At 45.4% G+C, this 24,629-nt stretch overlaps 1 protein-coding gene across 1 annotated transcript; it reads left to right on the top strand.

The window, feature by feature from the left end:
* Positions 1-20,207: 20,207 nt before the first annotated feature.
* On the top strand, positions 20,208-21,070 carry LOC119315608 (high molecular mass early light-inducible protein HV58, chloroplastic-like). The gene is made up of 2 exons (XM_037590183.1): positions 20,208-20,397; positions 20,486-21,070. The coding sequence occupies exons 1-2, from the start codon at positions 20,287-20,289 to the stop codon at positions 20,942-20,944; spliced, it is 570 nt and encodes a 189-aa protein (XP_037446080.1). The 5' UTR covers positions 20,208-20,286; the 3' UTR covers positions 20,945-21,070.
* The last annotated feature ends 3,559 nt before the right edge of the window (positions 21,071-24,629 follow it).

The following is a 24,629-nucleotide window of genomic DNA, read 5'->3' as shown; positions in this document are numbered from 1 at the left end:
TCTTGAAGATCCATTTATTCTCAATTGCTTGCCGATCATTGGGCAAGTCAACCAAAGTCCATACTTTGTTCTAATACATGGATCCCATCTCAGATTTCATGGCTTCAAGCCATTTTGCGAAATCTGGGCTCACCATCGCTTCTTCATAGTTCGTAGGTTCATCATGATCTAGTAGCATGACTTCCAGAACAGGATTACCGTACCACTCTGGTGCGGATCTAACTCTGGTTGATCTACGAGGTTCAGTATTATCTTGATCTAAAGTTTCATGATCATCATCATTAGCTTCCTCACTAATTGGTGTAGGTGTCACTGAAACAGTTTTCTGTGATGTACTACTTTCCAATAAGGGAGCAGGTACAGTTACCTCGTCAAGTTCTACTTTCCTCCCACTCACTTCTTTCGAGAGAAACTCCTTCTCTAGAAAGGATCCATTCTTAGCAACTAATGTCTTGCCTTCGGATCTGTGATAGAAGGTGTACCCAACAGTCTCCTTTGGGTATCCTATGAAGACACATTTCTCCGATTTGGGTTCGAGCTTATCAGGTTGAAGCTTTTTCACATAAGCATCACAGCCCCAAACTTTAAGAAACGGCAACTTTGGTTTCTTGCCAAACCACAGTTCATAAGGCGTCGTCTCAACGGATTTTGATGGTGCCCTATTTAACGTGAATGCGGTCGTCTCTAGAGCGTATCCCCAAAACGATAGCGGTAAATCAGTAAGAGACATCATAGATCGCACCATATCTAGTAAAGTACGATTACGACGTTCGGACACACCATTACGTTGTGGTGTTCCGGGTGGCGTGAGCTGTGAAACTATTCTGCATTGTTTCAAATGTACACCAAACTCGTAACTCAAATATTCTCCTCCATGATCAGATCGTAGAAACTTTATTTTCTTGTTACGATGATTTTCCACTTCACTCTGAAATTCTTTGAACTTTTCCAATGTTTCAGACTTATGTTTCATTAAGTAGATATACCCATATCTGCTTAAATCATCTATGAAGGTGAGAAAATAACGATATCCTCCACGAGCCTCAATATTCATCGGACCACATACATCTGTATGTATGATTTCTAACAAATCTGTTGCTCTCTCCATAGTATCGGAGAACGGTGTTTTAGTCATCTTGCCCATGAGGCACGATTCGCAAGTACCAAGTGATTCATAATCAAGTGGTTCCAAAATCCCATCAGTATGGAGTTTCTTCATGCGTTTTACACCGATATGACCTAAACGGCAGTGCCACAAATAAGTTGCACTATCATTATCAACTCTGCATCTTTTGGCTTCAACATTATGAATATGTGTATCACTACTATCGAGATTCATCAAAAATAGACCACTCTTCAAAGGTGCATGACCATAAAAGATATTACTCATATAAATAGAACAACCATTATTCTCTGATTTAAATGAATAACCGTCTCGCATCAAACAAGATCCAGATATAATGTTCATGCTCAACGCAGGCACCAAATAACAATTATTTAGGTCTAATACGAATCCCGAAGGTAGATGTAGAGGTAGCGTGCCGACCGCGATCACATCGACTTTGGAACCATTTCCCATGCGCATCGTCACCTCGTCCTTCGCCAGTGTTCGCTTAATCCGTAGTCCCTGTTTCGAGTTGCAAATATTAGCAACTGAACCAGTATCAAATACCCAGGTGCTACTACGAGCTCTAGTAAGCTACACATCAATAGCATGTATATCGCATATACCTTTGTTCACCTTGCAATCCTTCTTATCCGCCAAATACTTGGGGCAGTTCCGCTTCTAGTGACCGGTCTGCTTGCAGTAGAAGCACTCAGTTTCAGGCTTAGGTACAGACTTGGGTTTCTTCTCCTGAGCAGCAACTTGCTTGCCGTTCTTTTTGAAGTTCCCCTTCTTCTTCCCTTTGCCCTTTTTCTTGAAACTAGTGGTCTTGTTAACCATCAACACTTGATGCTCCTTCTTGATTTCTACCTCCGCAGCTTTCAGCATTGCGAAGAGCTCGGGAATAGTCTTGTTCATCCCTTGCATATTATAGTTCATCACGAAGCCCTTGTAGCTCGGTGGCAGTGATTGGAGAATTCTGTCAATGACGCAATCATCTGGAAGATTAACTCCCATCTGAATCAAGTGATTATTATACCCAGACATTTTGAGTATATGCTCACTGACAGAATTGTTCTCCTCCATCTTGCAGCTATAGAATTTATTGGAGACTTCATATCTCTCAATCCGGGCATTTGCTTGAAATATTAACTTCAACTCCTGGAACATCTCATATGCTCCATGACATTTAAAACGTCGTTGAAGTCCCGATTCTAAGCCGTAAAGCATGGCACACTGAACTATCGAGTAGTCATCAGCTTTGCAATGCCAGACGTTCATAACATCTGGTGTTGCTCCAGCAGCAGGCCTGGCACCTAGCGGTGCTTCCACGACGTAGTTCTTCTAAGAAGCAATGAGGATAATCCTCAAGTTACGGACCCAGTCCATGTAATTGCTACCATCATCTTTCAACTTTGCTTTCTCAAGGAACGCATTAAAATTCGACGGAACAACAGCACGAGCCATCTATCTACAATCAACATAAACAAGCAAGATACTATCAGGTACTAAGTTCATGATAAGTTTAAGTTCAATTAATCATATTACTTAAGAACTCCCACTTAGATAGACATCCCTCTAATCCTCTAAGTGATCACGTGATCCAAATCAACTAAACCATAACCGATCATCACGTGAGATGGAGTAGTTTTCAATGGTGAACATCGTTATGTTGATCATATCTACTATATGATTCACGCTCGACCTTTCGGTCTCCGTGTTCCGAGGCCATATCTGCATATGCTAGGCTCGTCAAGTTTAACCTGAGTATTCTGCGTGTGCAAAAACTGGCTTGCACCCGTTGTAGATGGACGTAGAGCTTATCACACCCGATCATCACGTGGTGTCTGGGCACGACGAACTTTGGCAACGATGCATACTCAGGGAGAACACTTCTTGATAATTTAGTGAGAGATCATCTTATAATGCTACCGTCAATCAAAGCAAGATAAGATGCATAAAAGATAAACATCACATGCAATCAATATAAGTGATATGATATGGCCATCATCATCTTGTGCCTGTGATCTCCATCTCCGAAGCACCGTCATGATCACCATCGTCACCGGCGCGACACCTTGATCTCCATCGTAGCATCGTTGTTGTCTCGCCAATCTTATGCTTCTATGACTATCGCTACCGCTTAGTGATAAAGTAAAGCATTACATCGCGATTGCATTGCATACAATAAAGCGACAACCATATGGCTCCTGCCAGTTGCCGATAACTCGGTTACAAAACATGATCATCTCATACAATAAAATTCATCATCATGCCTTGACCATATCACATCACAACATGCCCTGCAAAAACAAGTTAGACGTCCTCTACTTTGTTGTTGCAAGTTTTACGTGGCTGCTACGGGCTTAACCAAGAACCAATCTCACCTACGCATCAAAAACCACAACGATAGTTTGTCAATTTGACTCCGTTTTAACCTTCGCAAGGACCGGGCATAGCCATACTCGGTTCAACTAAAGTTGGAGAGACAGTCGCCCGCTAGCCACCTATGTGCAAAGCACGTCGGGGGAACCGGTCTTGCGTAAGCGTACGCGTAATATTGGTCCGGGTCGTCTCGTCCAACAATACCGCTGAACCAAAGTATGACTTGCTGGTAGGCAGTATGACTTATATCGCCCACAACTCACTTGTGTTCTACTCGTGCATATAGCATCAACATATAAAACCAGGCTCGGATGCCACTGTTGGGGAACGTAGTAATTTCAAAATTTTCCTACGCACACGCAAGATCATGGTGATGCATAGCAACAAGAGGGGAGAGTGTTGTCTACGTACCCACGCAGACCGACTGCGGAAGCGTTGACGCAACGTAGAGGAAGTAGTCGTACGTCTTCCCGATCCGACCGATCCAAGCACCGTTACTCTGGCACCTCCGAGTTCTTAGCACACGTACCGCTCGATGACGATCCCCGAGCTCCGATCCAGCAAAGCGTCGGGGAGGATTTCCGTCAGCACGACGGCGTGGTGACGATCTTGATGTTCTACTGTCGCAGGGCTTCGCCTAAGCACCGCTACAATATGATCGAGGTGGAATATGGTGGCAGGGGGCACCGCACACGGCTAAGGAACGATCTCAAGGATCAACTTGTGTGTTCTAGGGTGCCCCCTGCCTCCGTATATAAAGGATCCAAGGGGGAGGGGGCAGCCGGCCAAGGAGGGCGCGCCAAGGGAGTCCTACTCCCTCTGGGAGTAGGATTCCCCCCCAATCCTAGTTGGAATAGGATTCCTTGAGGGGGGAAAGAGAGAGAGGGGGCCGGCCACCTCTCCTTGTCCTAATAGGACTAGGGGAGGGGGGAGGCGCGCGGCCCACCTTGGGCTGCCCCTTTCTCCTTTCCACTAAAGCCCACTAAGGCCCATATAGCTCCCGGGGGGTTCCGGTAACCTCCCGGTACTCCGGTAAAATCCCGTTTTCACCCGGAACACTTCCGATATCCAAACATAGGCTTCCAATATATCAATCTTTATGTCTCGACCATTTCGAGACTCCTCGTCATGTCCATGATCACATCCGGGACTCCGAACAATCTTCGGTACATCAAAATGCATAAACTCATAATAACTGTCATCGTAACGTTAAGCGTGCAGACCCTACGGTTCAAGAACAATGTAGACATGACCGAGACACGCCTCCGGTCAATAACCAATAGCGGGACCTGGATGCCCATATTGGCTCCTACATATTCTACGAAGATCTTTATCGGTCAGACCGCATAACAACATACGTTGTTCCCTTTGTCATCGGTATGTTACTTGCCCGAGATTCGATCGTCGATGTCCAATACCTAGTTCAATCTCGTTACTGGCAAGTCTCTTTACTTGTTCCGTAATACATCATCCCGCAACTAACTCATTAGTTGCAATGCTTGCAAGGCTTATGTGATGTGCATTACCGAGAGGGCCCAGAGATACCTCTCCGACAATCGGAGTGACAAATCCTATTCTCGAAATACGCCAACCCAACATCTACCATTGGAGACACCTGTAGAGCTCCTTTATAATCACCCAGTTACGTTGTGACGTTTGGTAGCACACAAAGTGTTCCTCCGGCAAACGGGAGTTGCATAATCTCATAGTCATAGGAACATGTATAAGTCATGAAGAAAGCAATAGCAACATACTAAACGATCGGGTGCTAAGCTAATGGAATGGGTCATGTCAGATCATTCAACTAATGATGTGACCTCGTTAATCAAATAACAACACTTTTGTTCATGGTTAGGAAACATAACCATCTTTGATTAACGAGCTAGTCAAGTAGAGGCATACTAGTGACACTAAGTTTGTCTATGTATTCACACATGTATTATGTTTCCGGTTAATACAATTCTAGCATGAATAATAAGCATTTATCATGATATAAGGAAATAAATAATAACTTTATTATTGCCTCTAGGGCATATTTCCTTCAGTACCATGCCGCCCCCACCTACGGCTCCGCCTTCCCCGCCAACGCCGAGTGGATCATGGACACCGGCGCCGCCTCCCATGTCACCGGGGATCCAGGTACCTTGTCCTCTTATCATTCTGTTTTAGCTCCTTATACTCGTCACATCATCGTTGGCAATGGTTCTCGCCTTCCCGTCCTTGCTGTTGGTATTGCTCACCTCCCTCCCAAGCCCTTTTATTTGCGCCATATCCTTCTTTCTCCCAATATTGTCAAAAATCTTATTTCCGTACGCAAGTTCACCCGTGACAATTTATGTTCTGTGGAATTTGACTCTCATGGTTTTTCTGTGAAGGACCTAGACACCAAGGCGCTGCTCCTGAGGGTCAACAGTGACGGGGACCTTTATCCTTTCTCCGACAATAATGGCGCTACCACCTCCACTACATTCGTCATCTCCACGACTGATCTCTGGCATAGGCGGCTTGGGCACCCTAGCTCCTCCACGTTTTCCCATTTTCCTTCAGATTTTCTTTCTGCATGTAATAATGAGGCTCGTTCCTCGCACTTGTGTGATGCGTGTCAAATGGGCAAACATACTCGGCTACCTTTTCCCACATCCACCTCTTATACTTGTGCCCCGTTTCAATTAATCCATTGTGATATTTGGACCTCCCCTGTTGTTAGTTACTCTGGCTACAAGTACTATCTGGTTATTGTTGATGATTACACGCATTTTTCATGGACTTTCCCTCTACGTGCCAAGTCTGACACATGTGACACCCTTCTTCGCTTCTTCAAGTTTATCTCTACATAGTTCGATGTACTCATTCGGTGTGTGCAATGCGATAACGGGGGCGAGTTTCTCACCACGTCTCTTCGTGATTATTTTTCTTCCCATGGTGTTGTGTTCCGTCTCACCTGCCCTCACATCTGTTCGCAGAACGGGAAAGCGGAACGCCATATTCGCACCACTAATGACGTCATCCGCACGCTGCTCCTCCAAGCCGCCCTACCACCTCCCTTCTGGGTTGAGGCCCTACACACCGCCACCATGCTTCTCAACATCCGACCCTCTCGTGTCATTCATCACTTCACCCCATATTTCCTTTTATATGGTGTCCATCCTACATACGACCACCTCCGGACGTTCGGATGCCTCTACTTCCCGAACCTCTCCGCCACAACCCCACACAAGCTCTCGCCCCGTTCTGCACGTTGTATTTTTCTTGGCTATCCACGAAAACAGAAAGGTTACCGGTGTCTCGACCTAGCCACCCGTAAGGTTATCGTTTCCCGGCACGTCATTTTTGACGAAAGCGTTTTTCCCTTCTCTGTTTCCGCCAGATCCGCAGCCGCAGAAAATCCTAACCCCCACGTTCCTCGTACCTCGTACCGCTGCACCCTGCCAGATCTCCCGCCCGGCAAGCCCGCCCCTCCCGCACCACCAGCTGGCCCAACCACCGCGCCTCCACCATCCCCTCCCAGTCCCGCCGCTGGGCCCGCCCGCCATGCAGCCAACCAGCCGCGAGCTGCGGGCCCCTCCAACCATGCACCACCTACCCCGCCCACGTCTCCCGCGTGTTCCCCGTCCTCCCCGCCCGACTCCCCACCACTCACGCCTCGCACCGCGCCACCCTTGGGATCACCGCCAGGGGGTTTGACCCCATCGCATCTCTCGGTATCACCCCGCGCATCACACTCGCGTTCCGTGCGGTCTCCTTTCCTTCCCAGTCCCACGCCGCCACGCCTCCCGCTGCCTTCTCCCAAACCCCAGCTACCGCCACATGCCGTCCATGTTTCCCCGCCCAGCAACCCACACCCGATGCGTACCAGGAGCAAAACCGGCTATGCCATGCCCAAACAAGTCCTTGATCTCCACGTTGCCGACGTACCTTCCCCTATCCCTTCCTCGTACCGTTCAGCCCTTAAGGACCCGCACTGGCATGCCGTGATGGTCGATGAGTATAACGCGCTAACTCAGAATGATACGTGGTCTTTGGTTCCTTGTCCTGCAGGTGTCAACGTGGTGACCGGGAAGTGGATTTTCCGTCACAAGCTCCATCCTGACGGCTCTTTGGCATGATACAAGGCATGTTGGGTGGTGCGTGGTTTCACCCAACAGCCAGGTGTGGACTACGTGGAGACATTCAGTCCTATGGTCAAGCCGACCACGATCCGGGTGGTCCTCAGCATTGCGACCGCCAAATCTTGGCCCATTTGACAAATGGATGTCAAGAATGCCTTTCTCCACGGTGATCTTGCCGAGGTTGTGTATTGCCAGCAACCCTCCGGTTTCGTCGATGCCACCTCTCCCACACATGTTTGCCGTCTGAACAAGTCCCTCTATGGGCTTAAACAGGCGCCTCGCACTTGGTTCCTCCGGTTCACCCGTTTTCTGCACTCCCTCGGTTTTGTGTCTTCCAAGTGTGACACCTCGCTCTTCATCCTCCAGCGCGGCACCTCTCTAGTGTATCTACTCTTGTATGTTGATGACATCATTCTCACCCCAGCACCACCTCTCTCCTCGAGTCGCTCGTGCATGCTCTCACTGGCGAGTTTTCTATGAGTGATCTTGATGACATTCACCATTTTCTTGGGATCAACGCCCATCGCTCCACCACCGGTCTCTTTCTCTCCCAGGAGCAGTACACGCTTGAGATACTCGACCGCGCCCAGATGCTCAACTGCAAGCCCATCTCTACTCCTGTTGACACTAGCAGCAAGATTTCTGGTGCCGACGGTGTCCCTTACAGTGATCCCACACACTACTGTCGCCTCGCTGGTGCACTCCAGTATCTCACGCTCACTCGCCCGGACATCTCTTATGCAGTGCAGCAGCTATGTCTTGTTATGAATGCACCGATGGAGGGACACTACCAGCTGCTCAAGCGTGTGTTGCGCTACCTCCATGGCACCACTCACTATGGGCTCCAGCTCTACCGCTCTTCCTCGCATGATCTTCTCGCCTACAGTGATGTTGATTGGGCCGGTTGCCCCGACATCCATCGTTCCACCTCCGGGTTTTGTGTGTTTCTTGGCTCTAACCTCGTCTCTTGGTCATCCAAGCGACAGCACACTGTGTCCCGATCCAGTGCTGAGGCTGAGTACCGCGCAGTTGCCAACTACGTCGCCGAGTCCTGTTGGCTTCGCCAACTTCTTGCTGAGCTTCATCGCCCTCCTTGACGAGCCACCATTGTGTATTGTGATAATGTGAGTGCCGTGTATCTCTCATCCAACCCCGTTCAGCACCAGCGCACCAAGCATGTGGAGATTGATTTGCATTTTGTGCGCGACCGTGTGGCCCTTGGAGAGGTCAAGGTGCTGCATGTTCCAATAGAGTCCCAGTTCGCCGATGTCTTCACCAAGGGGCTGCCGTCTTCGGTTTTTCGTGACTTTCGCTCCAGTCTGAACGTCTTCCCTGGCGTCGTTCGGACTGTGGGGGGGTGTTGAACTGTCACGTTACTCTTGTAAACCTGTGATGTATATCTTGTTGATGTTGTAACTATTAGTCCTAGTCTCCAGGACCCTTCCTAGTCTAGCGCCATCTCCTGTAATCATGCCCTGCATGTAGGGCAGCACCGTGTATATGTAACCGGCTCTGACTAAGGCAATACATCACGTGAGATTCATTGTCCTGTTGTTTCTGTCTGTGCATGATGATTGTCTCATGTGAAATTACATTAAGCGTGCCTAGAGACTATAAAAACTTGCGAACTGTAAATGATCCATAAACAAACAAATACATGTAGTGGTAGAACAATATGATAGACACACACATCCTTGTATAATTGTTCTCTGCATGCATACATATTGTTCTGAGTGTTGTGTTGGAAATATGCCCTAGAGGCAATAATAAAATGGTTATTATTATATTTCTTTGTTCATGATAATTGTCTATTGTTCATGCCATAATTGTGTTATCCGGGAAATCGTAATACATGTGTGAATACATAGACCACAACACGTCCCTAGTGAGCCTCTAGTTGACTAGCTCGTTGATCAAAAAATAGTCATGGTTTCCTGACTATGGACATTAGATGTCATTGATAACAGGATCACATCATTAGGAGAATGATGTGATGGACAAGACCCAATCCTAAGCTTAGCTCAAAGATTGTGTAGTTCATTTGCTGTAGCTTTTCTGAATGTCAAGTATCATTTCCTTAGACCATGAGATTGTGCAACTCCCGGGTATCGTAGGAGTACCTTGGGTGTGCCAAACGTCACAACGTAACTGGGTGACTATAAAGGTACATTACAGGTATCTCCAAAAGTGTCTGTTGGGTTGGCACGAATCAAGACTGGGATTTGTCACTCCGTATGACGGAGAGGTATCTCTGGGCCCACTCGGTAATGCATCATCATAATGAGCTCAATGTGACCAAAGGGTTGGTCACGGGATCATGCATTATGGTACGAGTAAAGTGACTTGCCGGTAACGAGATTGAACAAGGTATTGGGATACCGACGATCGAGTCTCGGGCAAGTAACGTACCGATTGACAAAGGGAATTGAATACGGGATTGATTAAGTCCTCAACATCGTGGTTCATACGATGAGATCATCGAGGAGCATGTGGGAGCCAACATGGGTATCCAGATCCCGCTGTTGGTTATTGACCGGAGAGGCGTCTCGGTCATGTCTGCGTGACTCCCGAACTCGTGGGGTCTACACACTTAAGGTTCCGTGACGCAGGGTTGTAGAGATATTAGTATGCAGTAACCCAAAAGTTGTTCGGAGTCCCGGATGAGATCCCGAACGTCACGAGGAGTTCCGGAATGGTCCGGAGGTAAAGATTTATATATAGGAAGTCCAATTTCTGCCAGCGGGAAGGTTTCGGGGGTTACCGGTATTGTATCGGGACCACCGGAAGGGTCCCGGGGGTCCACCGGATGGGGCCACCTATTCCGGAGGGCCCCATGGGCTGAAGTGGCGTGGGAACCAGCCCCTGATGGGCTGGTGCGCCCCACCCAAGGGCCCAAGGCACCTAGGGTTGGAAACCCTAGGGGGCATGCGCCCCCCTGGTTGGAAACCCTAAGGGGGCCGTTGCCCCCAGGGGCCGCCCACCCCCCACCCCCCTTTTAGATGGGATCTCCAAGGGGGCATGCGCCCCCCCTAGCCCCTATATATAGTGGAAGGGAGGAAGGGCAGCCGCACCTTGCTCTTGGCGCCTCCCTCTCCCTCTGTAACACCTCTCCTCCCCGCTTGTGCTTGGCGAAGCCCTGCCGGGATCCTGCTGCATCCACCACCACGCCGTCGTGCTGCTGGATCTTCATCAACCTCTCCTTCCCCCTTGATGGATCAAGAAGGAGGAGACGTCTTCCCAACCGTACGTGTGTTGAACGCGGAGGTGCTGTCCATTCGGCACTTGGTCATCAGTGATTTGGATCACGGCGAGTACGACTCCATCATCCCCGTTCACTTGAACGCTTCCGCTCGTGATCTACAAGGGTATGTAGATGCACTCCTATTCCCCTTGTTGCTAGAATACTCCATAGATTGATCTTGGTGATGCGTAGAAATTTTTTTAATTTCTGCTACGATCCCCAACAGTGGCATCATGAGCTAGGTCTATGCGTAGTTACTATGCATGAGTAGAACACAAAGTAGTTGTGGGCGTCGATATTGTCAATTTGCTTGCCGTTACTAGTCTTATCTTGATTCGGCGGCATCGTGGGATGAAGCGGCCCGGACCAACCTTACACGTACGCTTACGTGAGACCGGTTCCACCGACTAACATGCACTAGTTGCATAAGGTGGCTGGCGGGTGTCTGTCTCTCCCACTTTAGTCGGATCGGATTCGATGAAAAGGGTCCTTATGAAGGGTAAATAGAAATTGGCAATTCACGTTGTGGTTTTGGCGTAGGTAAGAAATGTTCTTGCTAGAAACCTATAGCAGCCACGTAAAAACTTGCAACAACAATTAGAGGACGTCTAACTTGTTTTTGCAGCAAGTGTTTTGTGATGTGATATGGCCAAAGGTTGTGATGAATGATGAATGATATATGTGATGTATGAGATTGATCATGTTCTTGTAATAGGAATCACGACTTGCATGTCGATGAGTATGACAACCGGCAGGACCCATAGGAGTTGTCTTTATTTATTTATGACCTGTGTGTCAACATAAACGTCATGTAATTACTTTACTTTATTGCTAAAGCGTTAGCCATAATAGTAGAAGTAATAGATGACGAGACAACTTCAAGAAGACACGATGATGGAGATCATGATGATGGAGATCATGGTGTCATGTCGGTGACAACGATGATCATGGAGCCCCGAAGATGGAGATCAAAGGAGCAAATGATATTGGTCATATCATGTCACTATTTGATTGCATGTGATGTTTATCATGTTTTACATCTTATTTGCTTAGAACGGCGGTAGCTTAAATAAGATGATCCCTTGTAATAATTTCAAGAAAGTGTTCCCCCTAACTGTGCACCGTTGCGAAGGTTCGTTGTTTCGAAGCACCACGTGATGATCGGGTGTGATAGATTTTAATATTCGAATACAACGGGTGTAAGCCAGATTTACACACGCAATACACTTAGGTTGACTTGACGAGCCTAGCATGTACAGACATGGCCTCGGAACACAGAAGACCGAAAGGTCGAGCATGAGTCGTATAGAAGATATGATCAACATGAAGATGTTCACCGATGTTGACTAGTCTGTCTCACGTGATGATCGGACACGGCCTAGTTAACTCGGATCATGTTATACTTAGATGACTAGAGGGATGTCTATCTGAGTGGGAGTTCATTTAATAATTTGATTAGATGAACTTAATTATCATGAACTTAGTCTAAAATCTTTACAATATGTCTTGTAGATCAAATGGCCCATGTTGTCCTCAACTTCAACGCGTTCCTAGAGAAAACCAAGCTGAAAGACGATGGCAGCAACTATACGGACTGGGTCCGGAACCTGAGCATCATCCTCATAGCTGCCAAGAAAGATTATGTCCTAGAAGCACCGCTAGGTGACGCACCCGTCCCACAGAACCAAGACGTTATGAACGCTTGGCAGACACGTGCTGATGATTACTCCCTCGTTCAGTGCGGCATGCTTTACAGCTTAGAACCGGGGCTCCAAAAGCGTTTTGAGAGACACGAAGCATATGAGATGTTCGAAGAGCTGAAAATGGTTTTTCAAGCTCATGCCCGGGTCGAGAGATATGAAGTCTCTGACAAGTTCTTCAGCTGGAAGATGGAGGAAAATAGTTCTGTCAGTGAGCACATACTCAAAATGTCTGGGTTGCATAACCGCTTGACTCAGCTGGGAGTTAATCTCCCGGATGACGCGGTCATTGACAGAATCCTTCAGTCGCTTCCACCGAGCTACAAGAGCTTTGTGATGAACTTCAATATGCAGGGGATGGAAAAGACCATTCCTGAAGTATTTGCAATGCTGAAATCGGCAGAGGTAGAAGTCAAAAAGGAACATCAAGTGTTGATGGTGAATAAAACCACTAAGTTCAAGAAAGGCAAGGGTAAGAAGAACTTCAAGAAGGACGGGAAGGGAGTTGCCGCGCCCGGTAAGCAAGCTGCCGGGAAGAAGCCAAAGAATGGACCCAAGCCCGAGATTGAGTGTTTTTATTGCAAGGGAAGTGGTCACTGGAAGCGGAACTGCCCCAAATACTTAGCGAACAAGAAGGCCGGCATCACGAAAGGTATATGTGATATACATGTAATTGATGCGTACCTTACCAGTACTCGTAGTAGCTCCTGGGTATTTGATACCGGTGCGGTTGCTCACATTTGTAACTCAAAGCAGGAGCTGCGGAATAAACGGAGACTGGCGAAGGACGAGGTGACGATGCGCGTCGGGAATGGTTCCAAGGTCGATGTGATCGCCGTCGGCACGCTACCTCTACATTTACCTACGGGATTAGTTTTAAACCTCAATAATTGTTATTTAGTGCTAGCTTTGAGCATGAACATTGTATCAGGATCTCGTTTAATACGAGATGGCTACTCATTTAAATCCGAGAATAATGGTTGTTCTATTTATATGAGAGATATGTTTTATGGTCATGCTCCGATGGTGAATGGTTTATTCTTAATGAATCTCGAGCGTAATGCTACACATATTCATAGTGTGAATACCAAAAGATGTAAGGTTGATAATGATAGTCCCACATACTTGTGGCACTGCCGCCTTGGTCACATAGGTGTCAAACGCATGAAGAAGCTCCATGCAGATGGACTTTTAGAGTCTCTTGATTATGAATCATTTGACACGTGTGAACCATGCCTCATGGGTAAGATGACCAAGACTCCGTTCTCAGGAACAATGGAGCGAGAAACCAACTTATTGGAAATCATACATACTGATGTGTGCGGTCCAATGAGTGTTGAGGCTCGTGGTGGCTATCGTTATGTTCTCACCCTCACTGATGACTTGAGTAGATATGGGTATGTCTACTTAATGAAACACAAGTCTGAGACCTTTGAAAAGTTCAAGGAATTTCAGAGTGAGGTTGAGAATCAACGTGACAGGAAAATCAAGTTCTTGCGATCAGATCGTGGGGGAGAATACTTGAGTCAGGAATTTGGCACACACTTAAGAAAATGTGGAATAGTTTCACAACTCATGCCGCCTGGAACACCTCGGCGTAATGGTGTGTCTGAACGTCGTAATCGCACTCTATTAGATATGGTGCGATCTATGATGTCTCTTACCGATTTACCGCTATCATTTTGGGGCTATGCTCTAGAGACTGCCGCATTCACTTTAAGCAGGGCTCTGTCGAAATCCGTTGAGACGACACCGTATGAATTATGGTTTGGGAAGAAACCTAAGCTGTCATTTCTAAAAGTTTGGGGATGCGATGCTTATGTCAAGAAACTTCAACCTGAAAAGCTCGAACCCAAGTCAGAAAAATGCGTCTTCATAGGATACCCTAAGGAAACCATTGGGTATACCTTCTACCTCAGATCTGAAGGCAAGATCTTCGTTGCCAAGAATGGATCCTTTCTAGAGAAGGAGTTTCTCTTGAAAGAAGTAAGTGGGAGGAAAGTAGAGTTTGATGAAGTACTGCCTCTTGAAGCAGAGAGTAGCGCAGCTCAGGAAAATGTTCCTGTGGTGCCTGCACCGATTAGAGAGGAAGTTAATGATGATGATCAAGATACTTCGGATCAAGCTCCTACTGAACTTCGTAGGTCCACAAGGACACGTTCCGCACCAGAGTGGTACGGCAACCCTGTCTTGGAAACATGTTGTTAGACAACGGTGAACCTTCAAACTATGAAGAAGCGATGGCAGGCCCAGATTCCGACAAATGGCTAGAAGCCATGAAATCCGAGATAGAATCCATGTATGAAAACAAAGTATGTACTTTGACTGACTTGCCCAAAGATCGGCGAGCCATAGAAAATAAATGGATCTTTAAGAAGAAGACAGACGCGGATGGTCATGTGACCATCTATAAGGCTCGACTTGTCGCTAAGGGTTATCGACAAGTTCAAGGGGTTGACTACGATGAGACTTTCTCACCCGTAGCGAAGCTGAAGTCTGTCCGAATCATGTTAGCAATTGCCGCATTCTATGATTATGAGATATGGCAAATGGACGTCAAAACGGCATTCCTTAACGGCTTTCTTAAGGAAGAATTGTATATGATGCAGCCGGAAGGTTTTGTCGATCCTAAGAATGCTAACAAGGTGTGCAAGCTCCAACGCTCAATCTATGGGCTGGTGCAAGCATCTCGGAGTTGGAACATTCGCTTTGATGAGATGATCAAAGCGTTTGGGTTTATGCAGACTTATGGAAAAGCATGCGTTTACAAGAAAGTGAGTGGGAGCTCTATAGCATTTCTCATATTATATGTGGATGACATACTGTTGATGGGAAATGATATAGAATTCTTGGAAAGCATAAAGGCCTATTTGAACAAGTGTTTTTCAATGAAGGACCTTGGAGAAGCTGCTTATATATTAGGCATCAAGATCTATAGAGATAGATCGAGATGCCTCGTCGGTCTTTCACAAAGTACGTACCTTGACAAGATATTGAAGAAGTTCAATATGGATCAGTCCAAGAAGGGGTCCTTGCCTGTATTGCAAGGTGTGCGATTGAGCACGGCTCAATGCCCGACCACGGCAGAAGATATAGAAGAGATGAGTGTCATCCCCTATGCCTCAGCCATAGGGTCTATTATATATGCCATGCTGTGTACCAGACCTGATGTAAACCTTGCCGTACGTTTGGTAGGTAGGTACCAAAGTAATCCCGGCAAGGAACACTAGACAGCGGTCAAAAACATCCTGAAGTACCTGAAAAGGACCAAGGATATGTTTCTCGTTTAAGGAGGTGGTGAAGAGCTCGTCGTAAAGGGTTGCGTCGACGCTAGCTTCGACACAGATCTGGATGACTCTAAGTCACAAACCGGATACGTGTATATTTTAAATGGTGGGGCAGTAAGCTGGTGTAGTTGCAAGCAAAGCGTCGTGGCGGGATCTACATGTGAAGCAGAATACATGGCAGCCTCGGAGGCAGCACAAGAAGCAATCTGGGTGAAGGAGTTCATCACCGACCTAGGAGTCATACCCAATGCGTCGGGGCTGATGACTCTCTTCTGTGACAACACTGGAGCTATTGCCCTTGCCAAGGAGCCCAGATTTCACAGGAAGACCAGGCATATCAAGCGTCGCTTCAACTCCATTCGTGAAAGTGTTCAAAATGGAGACATAGAAATTTGTAAAGTACATACGGACCTGAATGTAGCAGATCCGTTGACTAAACCTCTCCCTAGAGCAAAACATGATCAACACCAGAACTGCATGGGTGTTCGATTCATCACAATGTAACTAGAATATTGACTCTAGTGCAAGTGGGAGACTATTGGAAATATGCCCTAGAGGCAATAATAAAATGGTTATTATTATTTCTTTGTTCATGATAATTGTCTATTGTTCATGCTATAATTGTGTTATCCGGGAAATCGTAATACATGTGTGAATACATAGACCACAACACGTCCCTAGTGAGCCTCTAGTTGACTAGCTCGTTGATCAAAAGATAGTCATGGTTTCCTGACTATGGACATTAGATGTCATTGATAACAGGATCACATCATTAGGAGAATGATGTGATGGACAAGACCCAATCCTAAGCTTAGCTCAAAGATCGTGTAGTTCATTTGTTGTAGCTTTTCTGAATGTCAAGTATCATTTCCTTAGACCATGAGATTGTGCAACTCCCGGATACCGTAGGAGTACCTTGGGTGTGCCAAACGTCACAACATAACTGGGTGACTATAAAGGTACATTACAGGTATCTCCAAAAGTGTCTGTTGGGTTGGCACGAATCGAGACTGGGATTTGTCACTCCGTATGACGGAGAGGTATCTCTAGGCCCACTCGGTAATGCATCATCATAATGAGCTCAATGTGACCAAAGGGTTGGTCACGGGATCATGCATTACGGTACGAGTAAAGTGACTTGCCGGTAACGATATTGAACAAGGTATTGGGATACCGACGATCGAGTCTCGGGCAAGTAACGTACCGATTGACAAAGGGAATTGAATATGGGATTGATTAAGTCCTCGACATCGTGGTTCATCCGATGAGATCATCGAGGAGCATGTGGGAGCCAACATGGGTATCCAGATCCCGTTGTTGGTTATTGACCGGAGAGGCGTCTCGGTCATGTCTGCGTGTCTCCCGAACCCGTAGGGTCTACACACTTAAGGTTCGGTGACGCTAGGGTTGTAGAGATATTAGTATGCAGTAACCCGAAAGTTGTTCGGAGTCCCGGATGAGATCCCGGACGTCACGAGGAGTTCCGGAATGGTCCGGAGGTAAAGATTTATATATAGGAAGTCCAGTTTCGGCCAGCGGGAAGGTTTCGGGGGTTACCGGTATTGTACCGGAACCACCGGAAGGGTCCTGGGGGTCCACCGGATGGGGCCACCTATTTCGGAGGGCCCCATGGGCTGAAGTGGCGTGGAAACCAGCCCCTGATGGGCTGGTGCGCCCCACCCAAGGGCCCAAGGCGCCTAGGGTTTACCCTAGGGGGGCGTTGCATGCGCCCCCCTGGTTGGAAACCCTAAGGGGGCCGTTGCCCCCAGGGCCCCCCCCTTTAGATGGGATCTCCAAGGGGGCATGCGCCCCCTAGCCCCTATATATAGTGGAAGGGAGGGAGGGCAGCCGCACCACCTCTCCTTCCCCTGATGGGCTGGTGCGCCCCACCCAAGGGCCCAAGGCGCCTAGGGTTTACCCTAGGGGGGCGTTGCATGCGCCCCCCTGGTTGGAAACCCTAAGGGGGCCGTTGCCCCCAGGGCCCCCCCCCCCTTTAGATGGGATCTCCAAGGGGGCATGCGCCCCCTAGCCCCTATATATAGTGGAAGGGAGGGAGGGCAGCCGCACCACCTCTCCTTCCCCCTTGCTGGATCAAGAAGGAGGAGACGTCTTCCCAACCGTACGTGTGTTGAACGCGGAGACGTCTTCCCAACCGTATGTGTGTTGAACGCGGAGGTGCTGTCCGTTCAGCACTTGGTCATCGGTGATTTGGATCACGGTACGACTCCATCATCCCCGTTCACTTGAACGCTTCCGCTCGCGATCTACAAGGGTATGTAGATGCACTCTTATTCCCCTCGTTGCTAGAATACTCCATAGATTGATCTTGGTGATGCGTAGAAATTTTTTTAATTTCTGCTACGATCCCCAACATGTTGATCGTCCTGAAGAAATCCGTACCTGAACATCCATGCTGATGGTCATGAACAAATCCCATATAGCCGCTGAACTTGCCATGCGAAATTCAAACAGGGGCAACCCCTCGCCCACATGTGTGCATCCTGATAGGTCCAATATAGCTGCAGAACTTGACATGCTCATAAATCCCATATTTCTCTTTCTTAACATATACATTGCTTTTTTTTAACACACAAAACATGTCATTTTATTCACAAGTACGAAACTGAGCAAAGGGAGATTCCACTTTCTAGAGAGGAGGGCGTGAGGAGCAACAGCGGGAGATTAGAGAGAAGAATACATGAGTTGTTGCAGAAGCACCTCCTCTGTTCCGGAGACCTCCCCTCGCTAGCCACTCGGCGTGATGGTCAGCTGCTAGAGCTCGCGCCCCTTTTCTCTTCTTGAGATCTTTGTCGCTCTCTACTGCTCTGAGTCAACTCGCGGGCATATAAAAAGTGATAGAATTTACAATAAAAGAGCGAGGTGGGATTCACTTACGTGCATATACTTTTCGTTGCTCCTTGTCGGCGGAAACAAATACGGAGGATGCCCAGCCCATGCGGTGGACCCTATGTGCAGCCCACGTACAAAAATTCCTAGACAAACTTTTTTCGAAGAGCCGATTTTCCACATTTTTTATTTTTGTTTTCTTTTGCTTTTTTTCCTTTTTCTTCTCCCGTTTTCCATTCTTTTTGCATTTGTTCCTTCGGTTTTATTTTTTGTTTTCTTTTTCCTTTGGTTTATTTTGTTATCCTTTTCAGTTTTTTATTATTTTAGTTCCTTTTATTTCTCTTGGTTTTTATTCTCCATTTTTTGTATATATTGACAATATTTTTCTAATATTTGTTGAAGGTTTTTCTAAATTTAGCATTTTTTAATATAGGTGTTTTAAAATTATTTATTAATATTTTCCATATACAAGATTAAAAAAATTATACATGGTCAATATTTTTTATATACATTCTAAAAAAGGCTTAATTAATAGTTTTGAAATAAAAAGATTACATTTTTTTAATACATGGTCAACATTTTTTCTATAGACATGTAAAATTTTCCAAATGCTTGATTAACATTATTCAAACACTTGTTCAACATTCCTTCAAATGCTTAATTAACATTTTTACATACATGAATAATTTTTTTCATCAATTTTTTAATACATGATCAACATTTTTATATACACATTTAACATTTCCCAAATTCTTGATTAGCATTTTTCAAATATTTGTTCAACATTTTTATTCAAATTCTTGATTAAAAATTTTAAATACATGATAAAAAATTTCATCATTTTTTAATACTCGATCAATAATATTTATAAACATGTTCAACATTTTCTAAATGCTTGATTAACATTTTCAAATACATGTAAAGTATTTTTCTGAATGCTTGATCAACATTTTTTCAAATATTTGTTCAACAGTTTTTAAATACTTGTTCAACACTTTCTGAATGCTAGATTAACATTTTTGAAATAATTGTTCAACATTTTCCAAAAAACATTGTATAGGGTTTTTAATAATATATATATATATATATATATAATTTTTAAAGTATAAACAAAAGCAAAAAAGAAACATAAAACATAAAAAATATATTATTAGAAAAGAGGCTGTGGCCTCCCGCGCGCGTGGGCTGGTCCATCTTGCTGGCCCCCTTCAGCGAGTCAGAACTAAAATGTGTATAGAGAAAATGTTGATCATGTAATAAAAAATGATGAAAAAAATTTAATCATGTATATAGAAATATTAATGTCTGACCAAAGGCGTGAAATAGGGGTACCCGCGCGTACATGCTGCGTTCACTTTTTGGCGAGAGCGAGTTATGGCACCCTCAGGGTCCACGTCGATGCATGTGAGCCCGCCGCCTCCCTCCCTCCACGTACAGCCTTTTGGACCTCGTTCACGTGGCCATGGCCGCGTCCACCGGCGACCTCCCCACGGCCGCTATAAAGTGCATCAGCTACTCGCTCACAGAGACACAGCAAAACAACACCAGCCAAGTGACATGGTCCATCCATTAAGCCAGCACTAACTTCTCAGTTCTCTTCGTGCCTTGAGTAATGGCGACCATGGTGGCTTTGAGTTCCTTCGCCGTCGTCGGCCGGTCCGCCGCCCGCTCTCCAGTGGCGGGCCCGCGCCGGAGGACCCTCGTCGTCAGGGCCCAGTCTGAGGTGAGCTTTCACGTCACACACTTGACTGCATCGCATGTTGGCTACTTGGAGACTCGACCTCAACGTGAGATTGTTTGTGTATGTGCAGCCTGGCATGGACTCAACCAAGGAGACGACGAGCGCATCGACCTCCTCCTCCCCGAGCACGAGCCCGACCCCGATCCCGGCGGCACCCAAGCCCATGACCAAGAAGGCGAACCCCTCGGTCTGGGACACGCTCGCCTTCAGCGGCCCGGCGCCGGAGCGCATCAACGGCCGGCTGGCCATGGTGGGCTTCGTGGCGGCACTCTCCGTCGAGGCGGCACGCGGCGGCGGGCTCCTCGACCAGGCCGGCAGCGGCGCCGGGCTGGGCTGGTTCCTGGTGACCGCGGGGGTGTTCTCCGCGGCATCGTTGGTGCCGCTACTGCAGGGCCAGACTGTCGAGAGCAAGTCGAGCGGAATCTGGAGCGCCGACGCAGAGCTCTGGAACGGCCGCTTCGCTATGCTCGGCCTCGTCGCGCTCGCCGCCACCGAGTTCATTACCGGCGCTCCCTTCGTCAACATCTAAGACTATGTACTGTAGCGCTGCGGATTCTCTTTTCATCAGCTAACAAAATTGTAATAGTAGTAGTACTAACTGTTGTAGCCACGTTTATGTAAAAAAAAATTGCAGCCACGTTTATGCCATGATCTGATGTAGTGATTTTATTTCTATAGCTTCTTGATGGATGTGAATTATATAGTAGAAACTGAAAAGAAGCTATAGGAATAGTGATTTTATTTCTATAGCTTCTTGGTGGATGTGAATTATATCACGTTTATGCCATCTCTGACGGAGTTTCTTTTCCAGTTATATTTTTGTAGCCGGAGAGTGTTTCTTTTCCAGTTATGTTTCTTAAGTTGGAGAGTGTGCTCCTAGTCCGTCAGAGATGCTAGCTGATAAAGAAACATCCAGGTTCAAAGATTATCATGAATACTCAGAAATCCAAGATGCGCACTTCAGTTACTGTCTCACTTCCTTTATTCTGTATGCATTAAGGGCATTTCCAACACAGATTACCAAACGGACATTAATAAACAATTTTTGAACTCGCGAACATGTTTGAATTTGTTAAAAATCAAATTCAATAATATTCAAATTTGAGTACTTTTTCGAATTTATGAACTTTTTTTAATTCATGACCATTTTTTCAAACCCACAATTACTTTTTGAATCACAAATAATTTTCAGATTCAGGAGCATTTTCAAGTTGGGCGATCATTTTTTCAATTTTATGAACAATTTTGTATTCACAAACATTTTTTAAATTTTGCAGACATTTTTGAATTCACGAACAATTTTTGAGTTCATCGACATTTTTTGAATTCACAAATCTTAATACCAGAAAATCTTTTTTAAATTTATGAACATTTTTCATTTTAGCACTCATTTATCAAGTTTTTTTAATTCAAGGTCTTTTTAGAATTCACGAACATTTTATAGACTCGTGAATATTTTGAAATTTGGGGACATTTTTAAACAAGGCAAACATATTTTTGAATTCACAGATAATTTTGCAAATACATGAACAGTTTCTGAATTCACTAGAATTATTCAAGTTCAGAAGCATAATTTGAATCCATATACATCTAAAAAATATGAATATTTTTCAAATTCATGAACACCTTTTAAAATTCTCAAACATTTTTATCTTTATCTTTCTTCGTACATGAAATCAGATGGTAGTAAATCAGAAGGAAAAAAACGATGATGGAAAGAGGAGAGAGTTAGCAACCGGTTTGCCTACACCCCTGAAAAGAAACTAAAATATTGAATAACGCTCCTCCCCTACTCAATCGAAACCTGCACAGACAAGCAGAGGTACAAAAAAAGTGAGATATAGGTAGTCTGGAATAGACATATCTATCATAACGAAAACAAGTACGACATCACTATGCCCTAGAAATCAAGTATTATAGGTGAAAAATAATCCATGGAAAAACATCAGGATCAACTATGGCCTATGGGACACGTAGAAAGGGAAATACCCAAACCTGCGACCCACAGGTCGAAATATCTAGTACTTCCATCCTTGAGGTGCTCCCCATGCTCCAACTTCAAATAAATTAATTTTAAATGTTTTAAAAAATTCTGGAAAAAATATGCATGTTTACAAGGAATGTGACTACAACTCCTAAAAATTTCAGGTCCAAACTCTAAATGCACATTGAGGAACAAAAATGTGAAACCTAGCATGAATAGTGTCATAAAAAGACAAAACCAACAGTTGACACTATTCACATCTAAATTTGTCTTTTTTGTTTCTCAATATACATTCCGAGTTTGGACCTGAAATTATTTGAGGGTGTAGTCACATTGCTTTTGAACATTCACACTTTTTTTTCAGAATTTTTGAAACATTTGAAATTGATGTTTTAGACTTGGAGTATAGGGAGCACCTCAAGGATGGGAGCACCTGATATTTCCCTAGCTAGATTATGATAGGCAAAAAATACCACGAAATGGCCTGCGCGAACTGAATGCAAAAGGGCCGGAAGTAAAGGGCCCTAACAAAATCAATGGATGGCCTAGTTAGGATTCGGCCCACAGAGGGGGCGACTATTCCGTGCATTAGGATTCGCCCCTGCTGAAGGCCTCATCAGGGATCTGGACTCCTGTCTCCGTAGGCGGCGAGGGCGTGCGAACTGGGGGGAAGGCAACCGCCGCGTTGCCTCTCCGCCCTCGGCTCCCCTGCCGCCGCCGGCCTTTTCGTGCCCTTCTCTCCCCCGCGGGCGCCTCCCCACCTCGCCGCCTCCCCACCTCGCCGCCTCCCTGCCGCCACTGACTACGGATTCCGTGCGTCCCCCGACACCGCCGCCCTACCCAGTCTGTGCTTCTCCGCCGCTGCCCCCCTCCTCTCCACCGCGCAGCAGGCAACCTCGGCCTCTTCAAGGAGGGGCCAAAAGGTTCATCCTCGCCGTCACCGGGGAAGCACCTTCGTGGCTTCACCAGGTAATTATTTAATGCTCCACGCCACTATTTGATTTTTGTTGTTCTGCACGAATGTTTGGCGTGTTGTCTATTTCTAGTTGATGAAACGTATATACAATTGTAGAAACATGTTAGAAATTCAGTCCTTGATGGACTGATGCTTTCTTGCGAACTAAATCAAATAGTGAGATTTAATTTTAACTGTTCGTTTGGTAGCTAATGTCCATACCTCGTGTCCCATGCGCTTGTGTTAGCTCCTCGTTTGGTTGACGTGGTACTACCTTTTCTTGTGCCATTTGCTAAATTTGTATGATCATTTAATCTTGCAACAAATTGAATGCAGTTGTGTCGGTGAATTAAATGTGCTAGTCATATCATTCATGATGTTCTTTTTATGTTTCAATTCTTATCTTTTCTGTGAGCATCATTGAAATCATCATGCCTAGCTAGAAAGGCATTAAAGAAAAATGCTTGTTGGAAGACAACCCAACATTTATATCTATTGTTTTTGTGTGTTCACATGATTATGCTACTGTAGTAATCATGTTTTATAGCTTTTGTTTCAATAAAGTGTCAATTAAGACCTTTGGGATGGCTTACGGTGATAGTTGATTTGATTTTGCTGAAAAACAGAAACTTTTGCGCCCAGGAGATTAGTTTTAATTTTTAACAGAAGCGCGATAAAATACTAATTCTTTTTGCAGAGGATTAATAAAAAAATTGCCTAGGACTTCCTGATTTCTCAGGATTTTTGGAGTTACAGAAGTATTCGAGAGTTACAGATTACTACAAACTGTCCTGTTTTTGACAGATTCTGTTTTCGATGCATAGTTTGCTTGTTTTCTAATTTCCGTGGCTTATATTGTTTAATATAAATTGTAGAAATGATAGGGTACAGTAGGCTTCATGTGAGAAAAATTATGAATTTTGTCTTGGCAGTACCTAAGTGGTGATTTACTTTCTTATACTAACGGAGCTTACGAATTTTCTGTTAAGTTTTGTGTTGTGAAGTTTTCAAGTTTTGGGTAAAGATTTGATGGACTATGGAATAAGGAGTGGAAAGAGCCTAAGTTTTTGATTGTTCACATGATATGTGCTATCCTTGCAATGTAACTTTATTTTGTTTTGCTTGCTGTTTGAATAAAATACCAAGATCTGAAATTTTTAAATGTTAGAGAGTCTTCACATAGTTACATAATTATTCGACTACTCATTGATCTTCACTTATATCTTTTGGAGTAGTTTGTTATTTGCTCTAGTGCTTCACGTATATCTTTTAGAG

This window comes from Triticum dicoccoides, chromosome 1A (genome assembly GCF_002162155.2).
Source record: "Triticum dicoccoides isolate Atlit2015 ecotype Zavitan chromosome 1A, WEW_v2.0, whole genome shotgun sequence".
Classification (NCBI taxonomy): domain Eukaryota; kingdom Viridiplantae; phylum Streptophyta; class Magnoliopsida; order Poales; family Poaceae; genus Triticum; species Triticum dicoccoides.
The sequence above is the reverse complement of the archived record's forward strand: the minus strand, read 5'-3'. Positions and strand labels throughout refer to the sequence as shown.